Genomic DNA, 18,601 nt, shown 5'->3' with positions numbered 1-18,601 from the left:
GAGGGGGCAGGATCTTTAGAATTTCCACATTGACCACTCACTAGATGCAGGGGGCATAATCAAAGACAAGACAGCTCCCTTTGTCTAAGAGCAAAAATCAATGGACTAAAATCAAGGTGTTGGCAGGGTTCCATTCCTTTCTGGAGGCTATAGGGGAAAAATCTGTTCCTGTGCCTTTCCCAGCTTCTAGAGGCTGCCCACATCCCTTGCTCCTGACCTCCTTGCTCCATCCTAAATGCCAGCAATATCACACATGTCTGACCTTCCTTCTGTCTTCGCATTTCTTTCTGACCTCAGAGGGAAATGCTTTCTTTTAAGGACTACCTGATTAGATGGGGTCCCACTGCGTGATGCAGGCTCAGTTCTCCACCTCTAGGTCCTTAACCTTACTCACACATACCAAGTCCCTTTTGCCACATAAGGTAACATATTACAGGCACCAGGGATTAGGATGTAGACATTGGGGGGTGGGGGGACCATAATTCTGCCTACCACAATCTGTATTAAACATTTTTGCCAGAATACTTTATATGTTCATAGCTGCATTATTCATAATAGCCAAAAAGTAAAACAACTCAAATGTCCAGCAACTGATGAATGGATAAATGAAATGTAGTATATTCACACAATGGAATATTGTTTGGCCATAAAAAGGAATGAAGTACTGATTCATACTGTAACATAGATGACACTTGAAAACAGGATGCTAAGTTAAAACCAAATGACCACATATGTATGATTCCATTTATATGAGATGTCTGCAATAGGCAACTCTGTAGAAACATAAAATTGAGGGGCACCTGGGTGGCTCAGTCAGTTAAGCATCCAACTCTTGATTTCAGCTCAGGTCCTGATCTCAGGGTCATGAATTCAAAACCCCTGTTGGCGCTTGAAAAACAAACAAAAAGGGGGGGGGGACACCTGGGTGGCTTTGTCCATTGAGCATCTGACCCTTGATTTAGGCTCAGGTCATGATCTCACGGTAGTGAGACTGAGCCCCGTGTTGGGCTCTGTGCTCAGCATGGAGTCTACTTGAGATTCTCTCCCTCTGCACCCCCCTCAAATAAATAAATAAATAAATAAATAAATAAATAAATAAATAAATAAAATAAGTTTTAAAAACACATAAAATTGATTAGTAGTTTCCAGAGGCTGAGGAGAGGGGAAATAACAGTGATGTTAATGGGTATTAGATTTCTTTTGGGGATGACATAAATGCTTCAAAATTAGATTGTGGTGATGGTTACAGAGCTATATAAATATACCAAAAAAATTGAACTGTAGATTCTGTACGGGTGAATTTTATGGTATGTTAATAATACCTTAAGTTGTTTAAAAATCTTTTACAGACTATGCCATATCCTTCACTTTGTATCACCCAGGAGACACTTCATATCTGCTTGTCCTTATTAGTAAGTAATGATAAGATTGAACTCTGGGTTAAGAGTAACAACTGATAAGAACTATATTTTTAACTGGTACTTCAGAAAAGTTATCTACCTTACAGGAATAATACTACCATTCAAGAATGTTATAAAAATGAAATTAGAATTTATTTAGTAAATCATAAATATGGTGGGTAGAAAAATGCCCCTTCCCCCCCACCCAAGAAAGATGTCCACATACGTGGAACCTGTGACTACGTTACCTCACATGGCAAAAGTAATTTTGTAGATGTGATTAAGTTTAAGAATCTGGAGAGGGGGGAGTTTATTCTAGATTATCCAGGTGGGCCCAACCTAATCACAGCAGATAACTTTTCCCTGAGGTCAGAGAGAGACGTGACATTGCTGGCTTTGAAGATGAAAGAAGGGACCACAAGTCAAGGAATGTGCTGGCCTCATGAATATGGAAAAGATAAGGAAAGGGACTCTCCTTTATAGTCTCCAGAAAGAATACAGCACTACTGATCCCTGGATCTTCGCCCATGTTGGACTTCTAACCAAGTAACCGTTTAGGCCACTACATTTGTAGTAATTTAGTACAGCAGCAATGGAAAACTCATAGAGTGAGGCACACAGAACTCTACTAGGGTGACATACACAAGTGAAATAGTCCAAATACGGTAAAACCCACATTTCCCCAGTCCGTGGGTAAAAGCACAGTTACATTAAAAACATGAATACATTCCACTGACTTCTCCCCCACCTACTCATGCCAGCAGATTGTCAGTCCCTGCTAAACAGTCCCTAAAGCATTTCTGGGAGTACCCAGGGAGTGTCTGTGTTCATGAAATAATCTGCTTATGAAATAATTTATTTTCAAGTAGTTTCCAAGTAATGTAGGTAAATCCACCAAGTTACTCTTAAGAATTGCTTTGCTAGCCAGGCTCCAGCCTCCTCAGGGGACCAGCCCTACTATACAGGACATCAGTCCTTGCCAGGTACTCACCCCACTCCTTTGGTCACCAGACTTCTGGAAGGCACCACCCCCCCCCCAATATGCTGGAGACTTTAAACTGGAAAACCTGCTTTGGGGTCATTTGCACAAGAGGAATACTGGCACTCTCCTTTTTTGTACCCTCTACAAGAGTAGTCTCAATGCAGTACACTACATTTTATAGATTCTGTAATGTACTTAGTCTTTTCGTCCTCCTAGTCCCCAACTCTGCTTTCCATAGGCATCAGACACAAGTCCAATAGAAACCAGGGAGGTAGGCAAATCACAATGTACTCAGAATGATCCACCACAACTAAGTCCCAAATCAAATTACTACAGGTTCCTCCATCCTAAGGCAAATGTTTTTCCCCAAGTCCCTTTTCAGTCCCTTAGCAAGGAGGTTTCAGGCATACCCATCACACAGATTTGACAGATGTGCCCAGATACGACTGAATCCCACTAGGACTGTATGAAGAAGGTAGTTTACAATTGGGACAGCATACGTAGCGTTAAGTGTTTCTCCCTCAAGGAGATGCAAGAATTTAAAGAAGGTAGATCATGTTGAATTGGGAAAAGACCTTGGAAGTCAGGGTAACAGGGAGCCCCTGAAAGGTTTGGGGTTTTTTTGAACCCCTGAAAGTTTTTTTTTTTTAAGATTTTATTTATTTATTTGACAGAGAGAGAGACAGCCAACGAGAGAGGGAACACAAGCAGGGGGAGTGGGAGAGGAAGAAGCAGGCTCATAGCGGAAGAGCCTGATGTGGGGCTCGATCCCATAACGCCGGGTTCACGCCCTGAGCCGAAGGCAGACGCTTAACCTTTGTGCCCCCCAGGTGCCCCTCCTGAAAGTTTTTTAAAAGTGCTGGAGACTGAATGTTTGTGTCCTCCCCACCCCCCAAAATTCATATGTTGAAACCTAATCCCTACTGTGATGGTATTTAAAGGTAGGCCTTTTGGAGGTCCAGTGTGTGGGATTTTTCTACACCATCAAGCAATTAACTCCTGTGGACAATGACCAGGTATCCCACAAACTTAACTCAATTCTGTCACTACCTACCTGGAAATAACGTCAGATCCCATAAGCTAAGGGTTCAGTCCCACAACACTGCTCCCATTTCAGATGCCAATTACAAGTCCAGGTTGTCATGTGTGCTTTTGACCACTGACTATAAATTGGAGGTTCCCACAACCCCTTCCTTGGGTTTGATTCTCTGCTAGAGCAGCTCACAGAACTCAGGAAACCAGTTTACTTTTACTAGATTACTGGTTTATCACAAAGGGTATAAAAGGATGTGAATGAACAACCAGATAAAGAGATATATAGGGCGAGGTCCTGAATGTAGGAGATTTGTCCCCATGGAATTTAGGGCACGGTACTGGATTCGTTCTGGTTCACCAACATGGAAGCTCTCCAAACCCATCCTTCTGGGTTTTTATGGAGGCTTCATTACATAGGCATAGTTGATTCAAATCACCACTGGTGACTGAACTCAATCTCCAACCCCTCAAGCCTCCCCCAGAGGTTGGGGGTGGAGGTGGAGCTGAAAGTTCAATTTTCAAATCATGTGGTTGCTTCTCCTGGCAACCAGCCCCCACCATTAAGCTATGCTAGGGACTTTCCAAAAGTCACTTCATTAACATTAAAAAAAGACACATTTTTCCTCTCATCACTTAGGGAATTCCAGGATTTTATGAGCTCTGTACCCAGTATGATTCCTCGATTTCTAAATCAAGTCACTGGGTAGTGATAGACACATAGATAGAGAATCACATGATAGTGTAGAGTGAGGTAAAATGAGTTATGTCTTGGATATGTTGAGTTTGAGGTGTCTGGGGGAATCCCAGTGATGTTAGTAGGCAGATGAATGTAAAGATGGAGTGCTCGAGGGGCACCTGGCTGGCTCAGTCAGTACAGCGTGTGACTCTTGATCCTGGGATTGTGAGTTCAAGCCCCATCTTGGGCCTAGAGCTTACTTAAAAAATAAAAACTCTAAAAAAAAAAAAAAAGTATAGGCAGTTGGATATCTAAGGTGGGAGTTCAAGGGAGAAAGGTTTAGCCTGGAGATATACATCTGGAAATTATCAGAATACCTCAATCTAGTATTTAAAGCCAGAAGACTGTACGAAATCCTCAGGGGAATGTGGGTAGACAAGACTAAGAACTGCGCCCTGGGGCATTCCAACATTAAGAGGTTTAGGGGAAAGAGAATCAGCTAGCAAAGGAGTCTGAAAAGGAACAGTTTGTGAAATGGGACGAAAGCAAGAGAGTGTGGTGTCCTGGAAGCCATGTGAAGAAAGTGGGCAAGAAAGCAATTAATTAGTCAAATGCTGCAGGTGGTCCAAGTAAGTTTAGGAATGAGAGTTCACAGGCTCCTGGCTGGCTCAGTCCATAGAGCATGCAACTCTTGATCTCAGGCTCATGAGCTGGAGCCCCATATTAAGAGTGTAGAGATTACATTAAAAAAAAAAAAAAAGGAATGAGAGTTCAATGTTAGATAAAAATTGATGTCATTGGAGATCTTGAAAAAAGCTGTTTCAGTAGAGCAACAGGCACAAAAGCCTGATAAAAATGGATTTAAGAGAGACTGAAAGAAAAGAAATTAAACAGAAAGTTCTTGAATTCTGCTGTAGCAATGAAGAGGAGCTCTGAAGTGGTAGACAGTAGCCAAAGAGAGCGCAGATCAAATGAGGAGTTTTGTGTGTGTGGCGGGAAGGAGGAATAACAGCATGTTTATGTGCTTGGGGAAACAACTCAGTAAATGGGGGGGGGGGGGGCAGAATAGAAGATGTAGGAGAGAGAACTGCTGGAATGGTGTCCTTGAGCAGGGGAAAATGTAAAAAGGCTGTCCTTCCATAAGTTCAGGGACAGCTCAATTTATACTAAGGCAGAGTATACAGGAACAGATGAAGGCAGGTAGGGAGAGGTAGTAGTGGGGAAAAATTCTCTTTTGATTTCATCAATTTTCTAAGTGAAAAAGCAAGCTGAGAGTGAGGAGGAGGAGGGAGGTGTTGCAGGTTAGAGAAGTTGTGAAATACTCATCTGGGACAGTAAGTGGACAAGGGAAACACAATGTGTTCACTGGGTAGCTGTATGGACCCACTGGAGGTTTAGAATCATGACGTAGGTAGAGGAAGACATGTCTAATGACTATATTTTTCTCCAGCCCTGTTCAGCTGCAGACTTGGATTCAATCGAAGTTCTAGTTTTTAACAGAGCATAATGAAGAGAGAGAGAGCTGGTCAAGGAGTAATTTAAATGGAATTTAAGCAGAGCAAGAAGGAAATCTCAAGGAAATGGGGGACAGTGAAAAGGTGGTAGAACAATGGATCCTAGGTGGGATGGAGGAATTGCATTGCTAGAACTGAAGTCCTAGGAGCAAGCTGGAAAAATAGGGGGGAGTGGTCAGTATAGGATCAATGAAACAGAGAATGATAGAGAAGGGTTGCATTCACTAGTGATAACGATAACAGAATTGCTTAACAAACGTTGACTATCGAGGAAAAAAACCCTTTCCCCTGAATATCAGCATTTTCCCCAATACTGAGCATCCTCTGTGCCCTAGTTACGGGTAAAGCCACAATACCTTCCAAACATCAGGATCAGGAATAGAACGAAAGGCAAATTCCTTTCACGTATGCAAGTGAGCAGCATTTAGATAACCGCAGCAAGCTGCACCAACGTTTCATTGAACGCATTACGTTTCAGAACACAAGAATACACGAATACAGTCTCTTGAAAAGATTCCAACACAAAAGATCTCCGCTGCCCAATACTCTCCCTCTCCCCATCCCATATGTCGCTGAAGGCAGAAAAAGAGCCCCGGCGATTTACAGGATGCCACCCCGACGCAGAGAAGGGTGACCGCAAACTCGGAACCCGGCAGAGGGCGCTCAGCTGCCAGGACTCCCCGGACCTCGCCCCTCCCGGGAAGCTCAGCCCCGCCGCCCGCGCCCGGGTTTTCAAAAAGGAAACAAACCCGGCCCCGCCCCCTTCCCTGAGGACGCCGGGAAAAGGGTACCGCCCCCTGGGGGGTGTCCCAGCCGGCCAAGCGAAGGTTCCCGCAAGCAGAGTCGGCTCCCCCCTGTGCCTTTCTCTTCTGGCTTCCTCCCTGTCCACTCTCGTTCTCCAGCCAACTGACTAAAAACCTCGCAACGAACGGTCTGTTGTACCCCCCACTTCTCCGCGGGCTTCCTCACCTGTCCGCAACTGCGCCCGCCCCGCCCCCGGAAGTGACGATAGCCGCCCGGCCTAGCTCGCGTCCCGTCGGGCCTTGCGGCGGCGGCGGGAAGATGGCGGCGGCGGGAGCCCTGGAACGGAGCTTCGTGGAGCTCACTGGTGCTGAGCGCGAGAGGCCGAGACACTTTCGGGAATTCACAGTCTGTGGCATTGGTACGGAAGCAGCCAAGGAGGACGCGATCCGATCCTTCCCTTCGGGCTCCTCCCATGGATCCTTAAATCTCTGACCCCGGGTTCATACTCCTCTAAGTCCACATGTGTATCGCCTCGGGATCAGAGCTTCCGTAGTGTCCTACTTCGTCCTCATTTCTTCCCTTTCTTATTGTATGGATTGTCAGTCGTCATCCTCTACTTTCTCAGCGCCCTCAGTCTCTGTCATCCCGAGAGAACCAGGTGTGCAGGCTGACCACTGTCCTTTTGCAGGGACTGCAAATGCCTTGGCTGGAGCCGTGAAATACAGTGAGAGCGCGGGAGGCTTCTACTATATGGAAAGTGGCAAGTTGTTCTCCGTCACCAGAAACAGGTTCATTCATTGGTAAGTTCTGTGTTCGCCGAACCCCCCTGGAAGGTCGGATTGTTGGGCCTTTAAATTTTCGCGGCTATTGCCAGAGTGTCATTTTCAGAGGCGGTAATAGTCAAGAAAAGAGAAAGACTGTTTTCTCTTGATTTCTAAATCAGGAGAAAATTGAGGAGACAGAAGTTCCAGGAGAGGTGCCCTTCCAGGCAGCGTTAAAAGCAGAGGAAATGAAGCTTATGGGATAAAGCCCCAAAGACCAGTTTTAAACTTGAACTCATTGTGTTTTTATAGTGTTTTACAGCTTCCTTCATTCTATAAGTACATTTGAGCTTCCTCATGTCAGGCTCTGTGCTAAGTTTACTAGAGATGAAGTGAACAAAAGCAACCACCATTTCTGTGATGGAAGATGTTGTAGCTGTTTGAGAATAGATGTGGAGCCACCTTTCATGGGGCAATTTTATGAAGGAAAAAGACACTAAAGTAAGGGACCACAACATAGGTGTATAAACATAAATTTTTCGTACCTGCCTCAGAGGAAAAGTATAGGGGCTGTGAGAGGTTAATGAGAGGACCAAACATTACTGGTGGGACAGAGAAGGCCTTCACAGATATCACCTTTAACCTGAGATCTGTAGGATGAAAAGTTGCCCAGGCAGGTGTTTGGGGAGAGAGCAGTCAGCACGTAGGATCACCATATGCAAAATCTATGAAGTAGAAAAACCTGGGCAGATTGGAGGAACTGACTGGAGTCCGTGTGGCTTAAGTGCAGTGGGTGAAATGGAAAGTGATGTGAAAGATGCTGAGACTGGGGGGGGATGGAGGGGGGGTAAGCAGGGCTCAGAGCCTTCCTAAGGATTTTGGATTTTTTCCCAAGTACGTTAAGTAATCAGTGAAGGGTCTTAAAGAGATACTAACTCTCTACTAACATAATCAAAATTGCATAAAGAAAAAATTAGTTTACTTCATGGAAAATGAATTTGGATTAGGTAGGTATAACACAAAAAAACGATCTTGCTCTTATGATAGACCAAGTAAGAGATGCTGGTGGCTCAATTGTGGGAGTAGCTAGGAAAGGAGAAATAGATGGATTTAAGATGTATTTAGAAGGTAGCTTTACTAGGACTTTGTGATAGATTGAATGTGGGGTAAAAGATGGGAAGGGAAATGGAGGGAACAAAGACAGTTCCCTGGTTTCTGGTATGACTAACAAGATACTGGGTGTTGGGGTTGCCTTTAACTAATATGCAGAAGATGGGTTTTGGAGAGATGTGAATAATTCTTTCAGATGTATTAAATTTGAAATACCCATGTAGCAGCCCTTCAGAAATATCATGTAGGCATTGAAATTTATAGGTCCAAGACTCAGAAGGGAGACCTATGTTAGACATACAAATGTCATTTAAGAAACACTTGTTAGTGCCTATTATGTTCTAGTCAATGTTTAGGGACTGAGAATACAGCAGGGAACAAAACAAAGTCCCTGCCCTAGTGGAGGCAGCAGATAGGCAATAAACAACAATAATCCCCCAAAACAAGTAAGTACAGTTTGTCCGGTGATAAGTGGGATAGAGAACAGAGAAAAAAGGTTAGAGGGAAGGAGGATACCTGCAGGAGTTGATCTTTTATTTGGGAAACACCTAGTGATAAGTTGACATTTGAGCAGAGGAAGTAGATATCTGGGAGATAAGATTTTCAGGTAGAACCTTCCAAGAAAAAAGGAACCAAAATGCAAAGAACCATGAGACAGGAGCTTGTTATGTTCAATGAATGGCAAGGGGCCAGGAGTCTGCAGCTGAGTGATCAAAGCATAGATTAATAAGGTAGCCAAGGCTCAAATTGGGGTTTTGTTGGTAATTTTAAGGCTTTGACTTTTACTCTGAGTTAGATGGCAAGAAGCCATTGAAGGATTTTAAGTGACAGAATGACATGATCTAAGTTGTGTTTTTAGAGGATTGCTATGGCTGCTCTGTTGAGAACAGTATAGCAAGGAAAGGTTGGGAGCGGGGAGACCAATTAGGAGGTTGGTGCCACAGTTCAGACAAGAGATGATGACAGCTTAGACCAGGGTGGTATTGGTAGAGGCAGTGAGAAATATTCTGATTGTGGATATGTTTTAAAGATGAGTTTGTTAGGGGGTGCCTGGGTGGCTCAGTCAGTTAAGCATCTGGCTTCAGCTCAGGTCATGATCCCGGGGTCCCAGGATCGAGCCCTGTGTCGGGTTCTAGGATAGAGCCCCAAGTCGGGCTCCCTGCTCAGCGGAGAGCCTGCTTCTGCTTCTGCCCCTCACCCGGCTTGTGCATGCGGTCTCTCATTCTCTCTCTCTTTCTTTAAAAAAAATAAATCTTTAAAAAAAAAAAAAAGATTAGTTTGTTAGAATTACTATTGGATCAGTTGTAGAGTATACAGAAAGAGAAAAGTCAAGGGTGACCTCCAGATTTTTGGCTTGAGCAACTGGAAGTTACAGAGATGCCATTAATTGAGTTGGAAAGGAGTACAGGTGAAGCAGGTGTTTTTCCAGTTTGCTAGTCTAGGCATTCTGTTTTGGACAGGTTTCATTTGAAATCCCTGTTAGATATCCAAGTGGAAATGTTGAAGCAGTAGCCAGTTCAGTGGAAAGTTTGGGCTGAAGATACAGATTTGGGAATTCGTGGCATTAGATGGCATTTAAAGCAATTACACTGAATAAGATCACCTAGAGATTCACCTGCACTGTTGGCATTTGGGGCCAGAAAAGTCTTTGTTGTGGGGGGCTGCCCTGCACACTGTAGGGAATTGAGCATCATCCCTGGTCTCTACCCACTTCAGACCAATAGCACCCTCCCTCCCAGTTGTGACAAGCAAAAATATCTCCAGATAGCTGTTAAATGTCCTTAGGGAGTGGGGTAGAATGGCCCCTTGTTGAAAACTTGTGTAGATGAGAGAAAAGAGGTCTGAGGACAAAACACTGGGGCACTCCAATATTTAGGAAGATAAGGACACTGTGAGGGAATAGCTAGGGACGTAAAGAGTTGAAGGAAAAGAGAGTGGTGTTTCAGAAGCTAAGGGAAATATTTCAAGAAGAATGAAAAACAGTTAAATACTGCATATAAGTCAGAGAAGTGAAAATAGACCTTTGAATGGTGGAGATCATTGGTGACTTTGTCAGAAACTGTTCTTATCGTGGTACAAACCCCCGAAGTGGCTGAACTCTGGAGAAAAGAGGGCAGGGATTGTGAGAACAGAACAGCTCTCTTAAGGAGCATTACTGTGAGAGAAGCAAAGGAATCAGATGTAGCAGGAGGACAATGCAAGGGTGTGGAAGAAGTAGACCAGTGTATTTATATGCAGTCAAGGGCAATCACTAGAGGAGGGGAATTGAAAAAAGTGAGATATTTGAAGTATAGATATGGCAGGGGAAGTGTGGGAGAGAGCAACTGAGCAGGAAGTAAGCTTCAAGTAATGAAAGAAAGGTAGCTGCAGGTAACTGCAGTGGGCAAGGGGCGCAGGTGGTATCTGGTTGCTCACACTTGAGAGCTAAGTGGTTTGGGCAGGGAGGGAGGAACAGTGACCCAGAGTGGCAGTGGGGAGGCCCCACTAAAGGGAGTGCGGTAGAGAAAGCTTACCACCATTAGAGAGGGCTCCAGGGTTGTCCTCGGGCAAGATCCAGGACCCCAGCTTTCACCATAAGGCAGGAAGGTGAAGCAGTTGTTCAGAGATGAGGTTAAGGATCCAGAAACTTGTACCGATGACATTACCATGAGTTAACAGAAGGGAGCCCTAGGAAATCATCAGAATTCACGTTATGTGTACAGCTTTGGGAGTGGATAAGATGTGCTTTGCGAGAATGTGCACAGTGAGCAGATAAGATGATCCAGGATCACGGTTTGAGAAATAAAAAGTAGCTGTCAGGTCAAAGAGGAGAGGGAGTGCCTAGAGATGGGGGAATAAAACCGGGAGAGGGTGGTATCATAGAAGTCTTTTCAGGACAGCATGGTCAGGTGTGTGGAATGCTACAAAGAGGTCAAGTAAGAGCAGGACTGAGGAATCCATTGGAATTGGTGTGGTGACCTTGGTAAGAAGAGGGCAGGTTGAAGAGTATGAGGGAGGTGAGGAAATAGACAAGATGTGGCCACGGAAAGGAAAGGAGAGATTGGGATAGCCAGATCGAGGCAGGAACAGGGTGATGGAACGGGAGAGGCCAGGGAAGAGCGTATCTGAATGTTGAGAGAAGGCTTTGGAGGAAGGAGAGATGAACACAGGAGGGAAAGACCTGAGAAAGTTAGAGATTGCCCTTGAATTGCTGGAGGGAGACTTGCTCTTTGGGGGCAGATGCAGGCAGTATGGTAAACAAAGTGATGAGAAGTTAGGGCTGTCCCAGCATGGTGTTTTCTGTGATCCAAGGCTCCCATGTGGCAGAGATGCGCCTGAAGAAGTCTGCTCTGCATCCTACCTAGCAGGAACAAGTCATAGAAGGAGAAATAGTCACATTTATTTACGTCGCTACAGTATGATGCTGGGGTACTAATAATGGAGGACACATTCCACTAGAAGTAATGGGGGAGTGTGGATTGTCCTTATAGTGGGGCTTAATTGCATTGAGTATCATTGTTCTAAATAAATGGGTTATCAACTTTAGAAATGCCTCCATTGAAGAGAGACTGTAGTAAGATTTGAATTTTACATTGTACTCTGTTTTGTAAATGAACATACTGTGATGGTTTGGATTGTAAAATTGATCTGAATTTGTTTACCCAAAACTTTCAAATTGAGAAAGTTCACTTGGAAACTATTCCCATGTATTTCAGAGCAACAGCCAATTAGAAAGAAAAGCATAAACTTTGTAAACAAATGTCTCTTTTTTAACAGGAAGACCTCTGGAGATACACTGGAGCTGGTGGAAGAGTCACTGGATGTAAATCTGTTGAATAACACAGTTCGCCTCAAATTCCAAAATTGCAGCCTCTTGCCTGCAGGGGTTCACATCTCTGAGACTCAGAATCATGTGATAATCTTGATATTAACCAATCAGACAGTGCACAGATTACTTTTACCACACCCTTCCCGGATGTATAGAAGTGTAAGTTGGTTAAGGGTAATATCCTTTATTTCTCAGATTACTCTCGCTGTCAGAAATTTAATGCTGGAGCAGTGTCCTTTGGAAATTGAAGGCAAATTGGATTTGTTAGCTCTCACCAAGCATACTTTGATAGTTACTATTTAAAATGATCAGACACATTTTTAAGTTGAAGATATAATTTTTATTTAAAAAACTAGCTTTCTTTTTAGGCTCAATCATTTCTTACTTTAAAGACTTTTGTAGGGGCACCTGGGTGGTCAGTCAGTTAAGCATCTGACTTTGGCTCAGGTCATGATATTGGGGTCCTGGGATCCAGCTCTGCGTCAGGCTCCTCTCTCATCAGGGAGTCAGCTTCTCCCTCCCCCTGCTCTTGCGTGAGCTCACAAGCACTCTCTCTCTCTCTCAAATAAATAAATAAAATCTTAAAAAAAAAAAAAAAAAAAGGTTTTGTAGCAATTGAGAGGAACTGAGCAAAATTCAGCTTATTTTGTTATAACAGGTTTTCCTTTTTCATTACTCCACAGGAGTTGGTAATTGAAAGTCAGATGCAGTCCATATTTACTGACATTGGAAAAGTTGATTTCAGGGATCCTTGCAACTCTCAATTAATTCCAGCCGTACCTGGACTCTCCCCTAATTCTACCACCTCAGCAGCCTGGCTGAGCAACGATGGGGACGCTCTGTTTGCTCTACCATCTGCTTCCGGGGGAATCTTTGTTCTTAAACTACCTCCTTACGACATACCTGGTAAGAATGGGAACTGAACTTGGATTTAACTTTAAGCAAGGAATGTTGGCATTAAAACCTTAGAAGTCCATACCCATCATCCATGGCAGGAATTGCTTCTCTGCTCCCCCCCGACATGATCATTCAGTGTTGCTTGCCTAAGGAGTCTGCAATGCTTTCACTATTTTTTTTCTGAGAAGGTAAGATTTTATGCAGTGGATGAGGAATTGTAAATTTTTTGGAGTGTGGGAAGACAAATGACTATAAGATAGCCTATTCTAAGGCCTGTAGTAGAGAGGGGTTGACTACTTACCTCCCTTCAGGTTGAGGTTCTGTAATTAAAATAAATTAATTGACACAAGTTCAGCTGCTGATAACCTCCTCCAAGTCACCACTGTCTCTTGCCTGGATTATTGCTTTGGCTTCCTAAATACCCCTCAGACCTCTCCTTACTTCTATAGAGACTTCTGGGACAGACTGATACATTTAAAACCTTAGTGGAATCATGTCACCCCATTGCTCAAAGCCCTCTAGTGAGGGTTTGTTCTTCATCCCATTCTGAATAAACCCAGAGTCCTTACGTTATCTTACAGTGACCCCCTGCTGCCGCTCTAACCTCAGCTTCTTTTCCCCCCTTTGCCTTCTGTGCACCAGTCTCATGCCCTTGCAGTTCCCAGAACATCCTGGGCACACTCCTATGTCAGCGCTTTTGCCTGAGATAGTCTTTCTCTAGCTACTAACTTGGCTCATTCCCTCAACTCTGGGTCTTTACTCGGTGATCCCTCGGTGTGAGGCCTTCCCCAACCACGCTTTTCAAACTTGCACGCACTTACAGAAGCACCCCCCGCCCCCAGCATTCATTGTATCCTTTCTGTTTTCACCTATTACCGTTCTGCTTAGTTTAGCTTACTATCTCAACTTCTGCCCTGCTCCCTGTGGAATGTATGTTCTATGAGGACAGGTTTGTTTGTTTTTTTTTTATGTTTTATTTATTGCTAAATCTTCAGCAGCTAGAACTGTTCCAGGCACATAAAAGGAAACCTGTGATTCTTTTGGAAAGAATGATTGTTCTGAGCAGCGATAGGGTTACTGTTTGTAGATGGCAGAAGTTTTCCCTAGGAATATGTTAGTGCTATTTTTATTGATCCAATAATGATTCCATGTATTTTATGTGGGGTGTATGTGGATAGGCTACATGCTAAAACTTCTTCGTATAGAAATGTAGAAGCCTGTTATGAAGACCTTATCCATGGTGCGTTCTTCTTGTTGTTGGGTTTCTTTGAGTCTGATCAAGAGGTGCCTTGGATATCATTGGTCTGTTCTCAATCTGATAGGAATGGTGTCAGTTGTGGAATTGAAACAGAGTTCAGTAATGCAACGACTGCTTATAGGCTGGATGCCAACAGCCATCAGGTAAGTGGTGTCTGGTGGGTAAATCAGAGGGCCCAAGAATTTAATTTTTCCAGTCGTCAGCACCTATTAGTAATTCCAGTCTTACGCCAAGGCAGATAAGCATTACACTGAAAAGGAGAAGAGTCTGTAAAACATTACATTCTATCTGAGAAGAGCCACAGCTTGGACACCTTCATAGCAGAAAGTGATTTTCTGTATATATTCTCACAATATTCCATTCAGGGCCCTGCCCTGACTTACCAAATCCAGTCTTACGTAATATTAGAAGTAGAAAGTTTTGATGATTAGAACTCTACTGCTATCTTATGTAGAGCCTTTTAAAATGTATCGTAGTGATTGGTTGTAAATCAAATAGAAAATACAGTTATCTTATTCCAGTATGTAAACTCTTGGCTCCTTCTGTTGATTAAGAGTGTACATTTATAACTTTGTTTTATCTTGTTAATTACAAATTCTAATCTGATGTTTATAACACTAAAACCCTAAAATTGGGCCTTATGTTTTTAGAGGTGATCAGGGGCTTTCTGATCGTCCCTTCGCTCTTGCTGTTCATTGTGTCGAGCATGATGCCTTCATCTTTGCTCTGTGCCAGGATCATAAACTACGAATGTGGTCTTATAAGGTAAATGCTACATTTATAGTTACTGTAAGTTAAAATAGGATTGTGAATTATAAGAAAATTGAAATCAATCTTGCTGTTTCTCTCAAAGATTATTAAGATCACTTAGCTTGGAAGTTATAGGCCATTTCTAGACACAGTTCCATTTAGCTTTATTTTTCACACATTTCTTTTTACATATATTTTTTAAGCTATGAATCCTACAGAATTAAAATAGTGCAGAGAATACTCTTCACTTAAGAGGAACAAATGTTTTTAAAAAAAAGAACAAATGTGTTTTTTAAATGCAAGTTGGTAAAATAGTTTTGGGTTTTGGTTTTTTTAAGGGTGAGGTGAAAGTTTATTTAAAGTGAAGGTGAGAACAAGAACAAGAAAAGAAAAAAGCTCTCTAGAGTGAGAGGGGTCCTGAATGGGTTGCCCAATAAAATAGTTTTTAAGATTGATAAAACAGTTGATGGTTTTGTTTATCAGACTGAAGAGGTGTTTTCATTTGAGCCTTCAAACAAACAAACAAACCCGTAGTGTCCCTCAGCAGGTACAAGAGACAGAGTGGTAGAAGTAATAGATGTGCATCCTTTCAAAAGAGAAGGAGTTTGTTTTTCCAGCTGGGATCTTCTTTGACACTCCTTGTTGACTCATCTTGGGCAGGACCAGATGTGCCTGATGGCAGCCGACATGCTGGAGTATGTTCCCACGTTTAAGGACCTTCGGCTCGCTGCTGGGACTGGACATAAATTACGACTTGCTTATTCCCCTTCCATGGGACTCTACATAGGGGTATACATGCATGCACCCAAACAAGGACAGGTATGAAACAAGTAAGACCCCTGTCACGCTATGCAGTGTGTGCCGATGTGGGGAGGGAGCTATAGATAAATTGAGTCTGTTTCAGCTCTTCACACCAGCGTAGGTGTTTCAAGTGTTTCCATGGAGATGGTGGGTTTTGTGCTAATAGGTGAATTTAAAGAACTGGAAGTCAGGATGAAAGGAAATAGAGAGTTTAAAGGAATCTGAAAGGAAAAGTTAACCAAAGCTAAACAAGAAAGAGCCAATTTTGACGTCTGGGTGTAAAAACAGAGTTATGAAAGGGATGTAGGTGTTACTAAGTGGTTGGAGGGAAGTTAATTTTTAGAAATAATTTTGTTCATCTTCCAAACACTAGTTGTTGTATGTAGATAAGGTATTTAGGGTGTAATACAATGGTGTAATCATAGAGTAAACAACCATTTGTTGGATACCCTGTGTTTGGCATGATGTCAGGCCCCTTATGTAATTAATAGCAAATGCTTGGACTGTGCTTACTCTGGGCTCACATACGTTACACATATTATCCATTTAATCCTGATAACATTCCAGTGAGGAAGGGTTTTTCCTCACTATGCTGGAGGTGCCCATCTGGGTGCCCCCTTCACTTCTCTTGGGCTCTGATGCCCAACCACAGGCTGCCCCTACATCTGGATGCCTTCTTTATCTGGGCTGATACTCTGCCACCCCCATTCAGTGGACACCTTCCTCCCCTACTTGGGCTCTAATTACCAATACAGACTGCTACTCTGTTTGGATACCCTCATCATCCTGCTTGAGTTCCCACCCTACTACCTATGTGTGGAAGCCTCCACACCCTGTTCATGCACCTACATTTTAAGTCAAATGTAGATACTCTTTTTACCACCTTGGGTTTTTGGTTTTTGGGTTTTTTGTTGTTGTATTTTTTTTAAGATTTATTTATTTGAGAGAAGGGGAGGGAGAAGGAGAGAAAGAATCCAAAGCAGACTCCCCACTGAGTGCAGAGCCCAGTGGAGGGCTCAATCTCACAACCCTGAGATCATGATCTGAGCTGAAATCAAGAGTCAGACACTCAATCGACTGAGCCACCCAGGTGCCCCTTTACTGCCTGGGCTCTTAATTCATCCCATGACCCTGTCCTCAGCCTCGATTTCCTAGAGTAGCCAACAGAACTCAGAGAAACACTAACTTACATTTGCCAGTTTACCATATGATTAAGGATTATGTAGGATGAGTCCAGAAGGGTCCTGAGTGCAGGGGCCTCTGTCCCTGCTGTGTTGGGGTATGCCACCCTCCTGGCACATGGATGTGTTCACGAATCTGGAAGCTCTCCCTATACCATACTTCAGGAATTTTTATGGAGGCATCATGATGTAGACATGATCCGTTATTAACTTGATCTCTAGCCTCTCTCTCCTCCAGAGAATGGGATTGGGACTGAATGTTCCAAACTTCTAATCATGGCTTGGTCTTTCTGGTGACCAGCCCTCATCCTGAAGCTATCCAGGAGTCACCTCGTTAGAACAGAAGGTATTTCCAGAGCACCTGGCTGGCTCAGTCGGTAGAACATGTGACTCTTGATCTCTGGGTGAGTTCAAGCACCACGTTGGGTGTGGAGCCTACTTTAAAAAAAAAAAAAAGCATTTATCACCCAGAAAATTCCAAGGGATTTAGGAGCTCTGTATAAGATGCTCCTATCATTTCCATCACTCAGGAAGATACAAGCGTTTTAGCTCAGTATCAGGAGCCGGGGCAGAGACCAGTATATATATTTCTTATTTGACGGATTCTGTAGAGATTATGTTGGTTCTGTAGGTGATATTGGACAGTATTGCCATCTTAGCAGTATTAAGTCTTTGGGTCCATAAATATGGGATGTTTTTCTGTTTACTTAGATCTTTAATTTCTTTTTACAATGTTTTATAGTTTTCAGAGTATAAGTTTTGCAGTTCTTTTGATCAGTTTATTCCTAGGTATTTTATTCCTCTTAATACTGGTGTAAATGAAATTATTGAAATGAAATTATTTTCTCAGTTTTATTTTCGGATTACACAATGCAAGTTCATAGAAATACAATAGATTTTTATATATTGATCTTGTATCTTGCAACCTTGCTGAATTTTTCTATTTTTTTTTTCGTATTAGTGTTACAGTGGAGTCCTTAGACTGTCTTATATACAAGATAACCTCATCTGCAAATAGTTTTATTACTTCCTTCCCAGTTGAATCAATTGAATGCCTTTTTTTTTCTTAGTTGCCCTGGATAGATGCTCCAGTACAATATTGAATAGAAGTGGGGAGAGCTTAACATCTATGTCTTTTGCCAATCTAAAGGAGAAAGCTTTCAGTGTTTCACCATCGAGTATGTTAGCTGTGAATTTTTCATAAATGCCCTTTATTGTGTTGAGGAAGTTCCTTTCTACTCCTAGTTTACCGAGTGTTTTTATCATGAAAGGGCGTTCTGTTTGGTGCCATTGCCTTGATTCATGTTAAAATACCAGTAATTTTACCCTCTATTTAGGCGTTTGCATCATCAATGCGAAAATAACAACACATTGGAAAAGGCAAAAAATGTACTATTATGAAAAGACTTTCAGCCTCACAGGCACGGGGGGCTGGCAGGCTCAGTCAGTAGAGCATGTGCAATTCTTGATCCTGGGGTGGTGAGTTTGAGCCCCACATTGGAAGTAGAGATTACTTAGAAAAAAAAATTAAAAAGAAAAGAGTTTCAGCCTCACTGATCCCTGAAACAGTCTGTGGCCTACATTTTGAGAAGCACTTCTCTAAAAGAATCAAAATTGAATGTAGGAGTGGTGTTAAATTGAGCAGAGCTTTTTTTTTTTTTTTTTTTTTAAGATTTTATTTATT

General features: G+C 42.8%; 1 protein-coding gene and 1 long non-coding RNA gene across 4 annotated transcripts in view; one reads left to right on the top strand and one right to left on the bottom strand.

The window, feature by feature from the left end:
* LOC123785043 (uncharacterized) overlaps positions 1-6,599 on the bottom strand; it is an 87,281-nt gene extending 80,682 nt beyond the window's left edge. For all 3 annotated transcript variants that reach the window (XR_015721430.1, XR_006777591.2, XR_015721431.1), the window contains exon 1: positions 6,577-6,599. This is a non-coding gene — a long non-coding RNA (uncharacterized LOC123785043). The remainder of the gene's footprint in view (positions 1-6,576) is intronic.
* Positions 6,600-6,624: 25 nt separating this feature from the next.
* NUP160 (nucleoporin 160) overlaps positions 6,625-18,601 on the top strand; it is a 46,335-nt gene continuing 34,358 nt past the window's right edge. The window contains exons 1-7 of the mRNA XM_045786674.2: positions 6,625-6,769; positions 7,040-7,151; positions 11,979-12,189; positions 12,714-12,936; positions 14,250-14,328; positions 14,836-14,950; positions 15,596-15,754. Coding sequence (XP_045642630.1) covers positions 6,670-6,769; positions 7,040-7,151; positions 11,979-12,189; positions 12,714-12,936; positions 14,250-14,328; positions 14,836-14,950; positions 15,596-15,754 — 999 coding nt within the window. The 5' untranslated portion in view covers positions 6,625-6,669. The remainder of the gene's footprint in view (positions 6,770-7,039; positions 7,152-11,978; positions 12,190-12,713; positions 12,937-14,249; positions 14,329-14,835; positions 14,951-15,595; positions 15,755-18,601) is intronic.

Source organism: Ursus americanus, chromosome 24 (genome assembly GCF_024610735.1).
Source record: "Ursus americanus isolate L20-20 chromosome 24, mUrsAme1.1.p, whole genome shotgun sequence".
Lineage (NCBI taxonomy): Eukaryota > Metazoa > Chordata > Mammalia > Carnivora > Ursidae > Ursus > Ursus americanus.
This window is presented reverse-complemented; position numbering and strand designations above follow the sequence as displayed.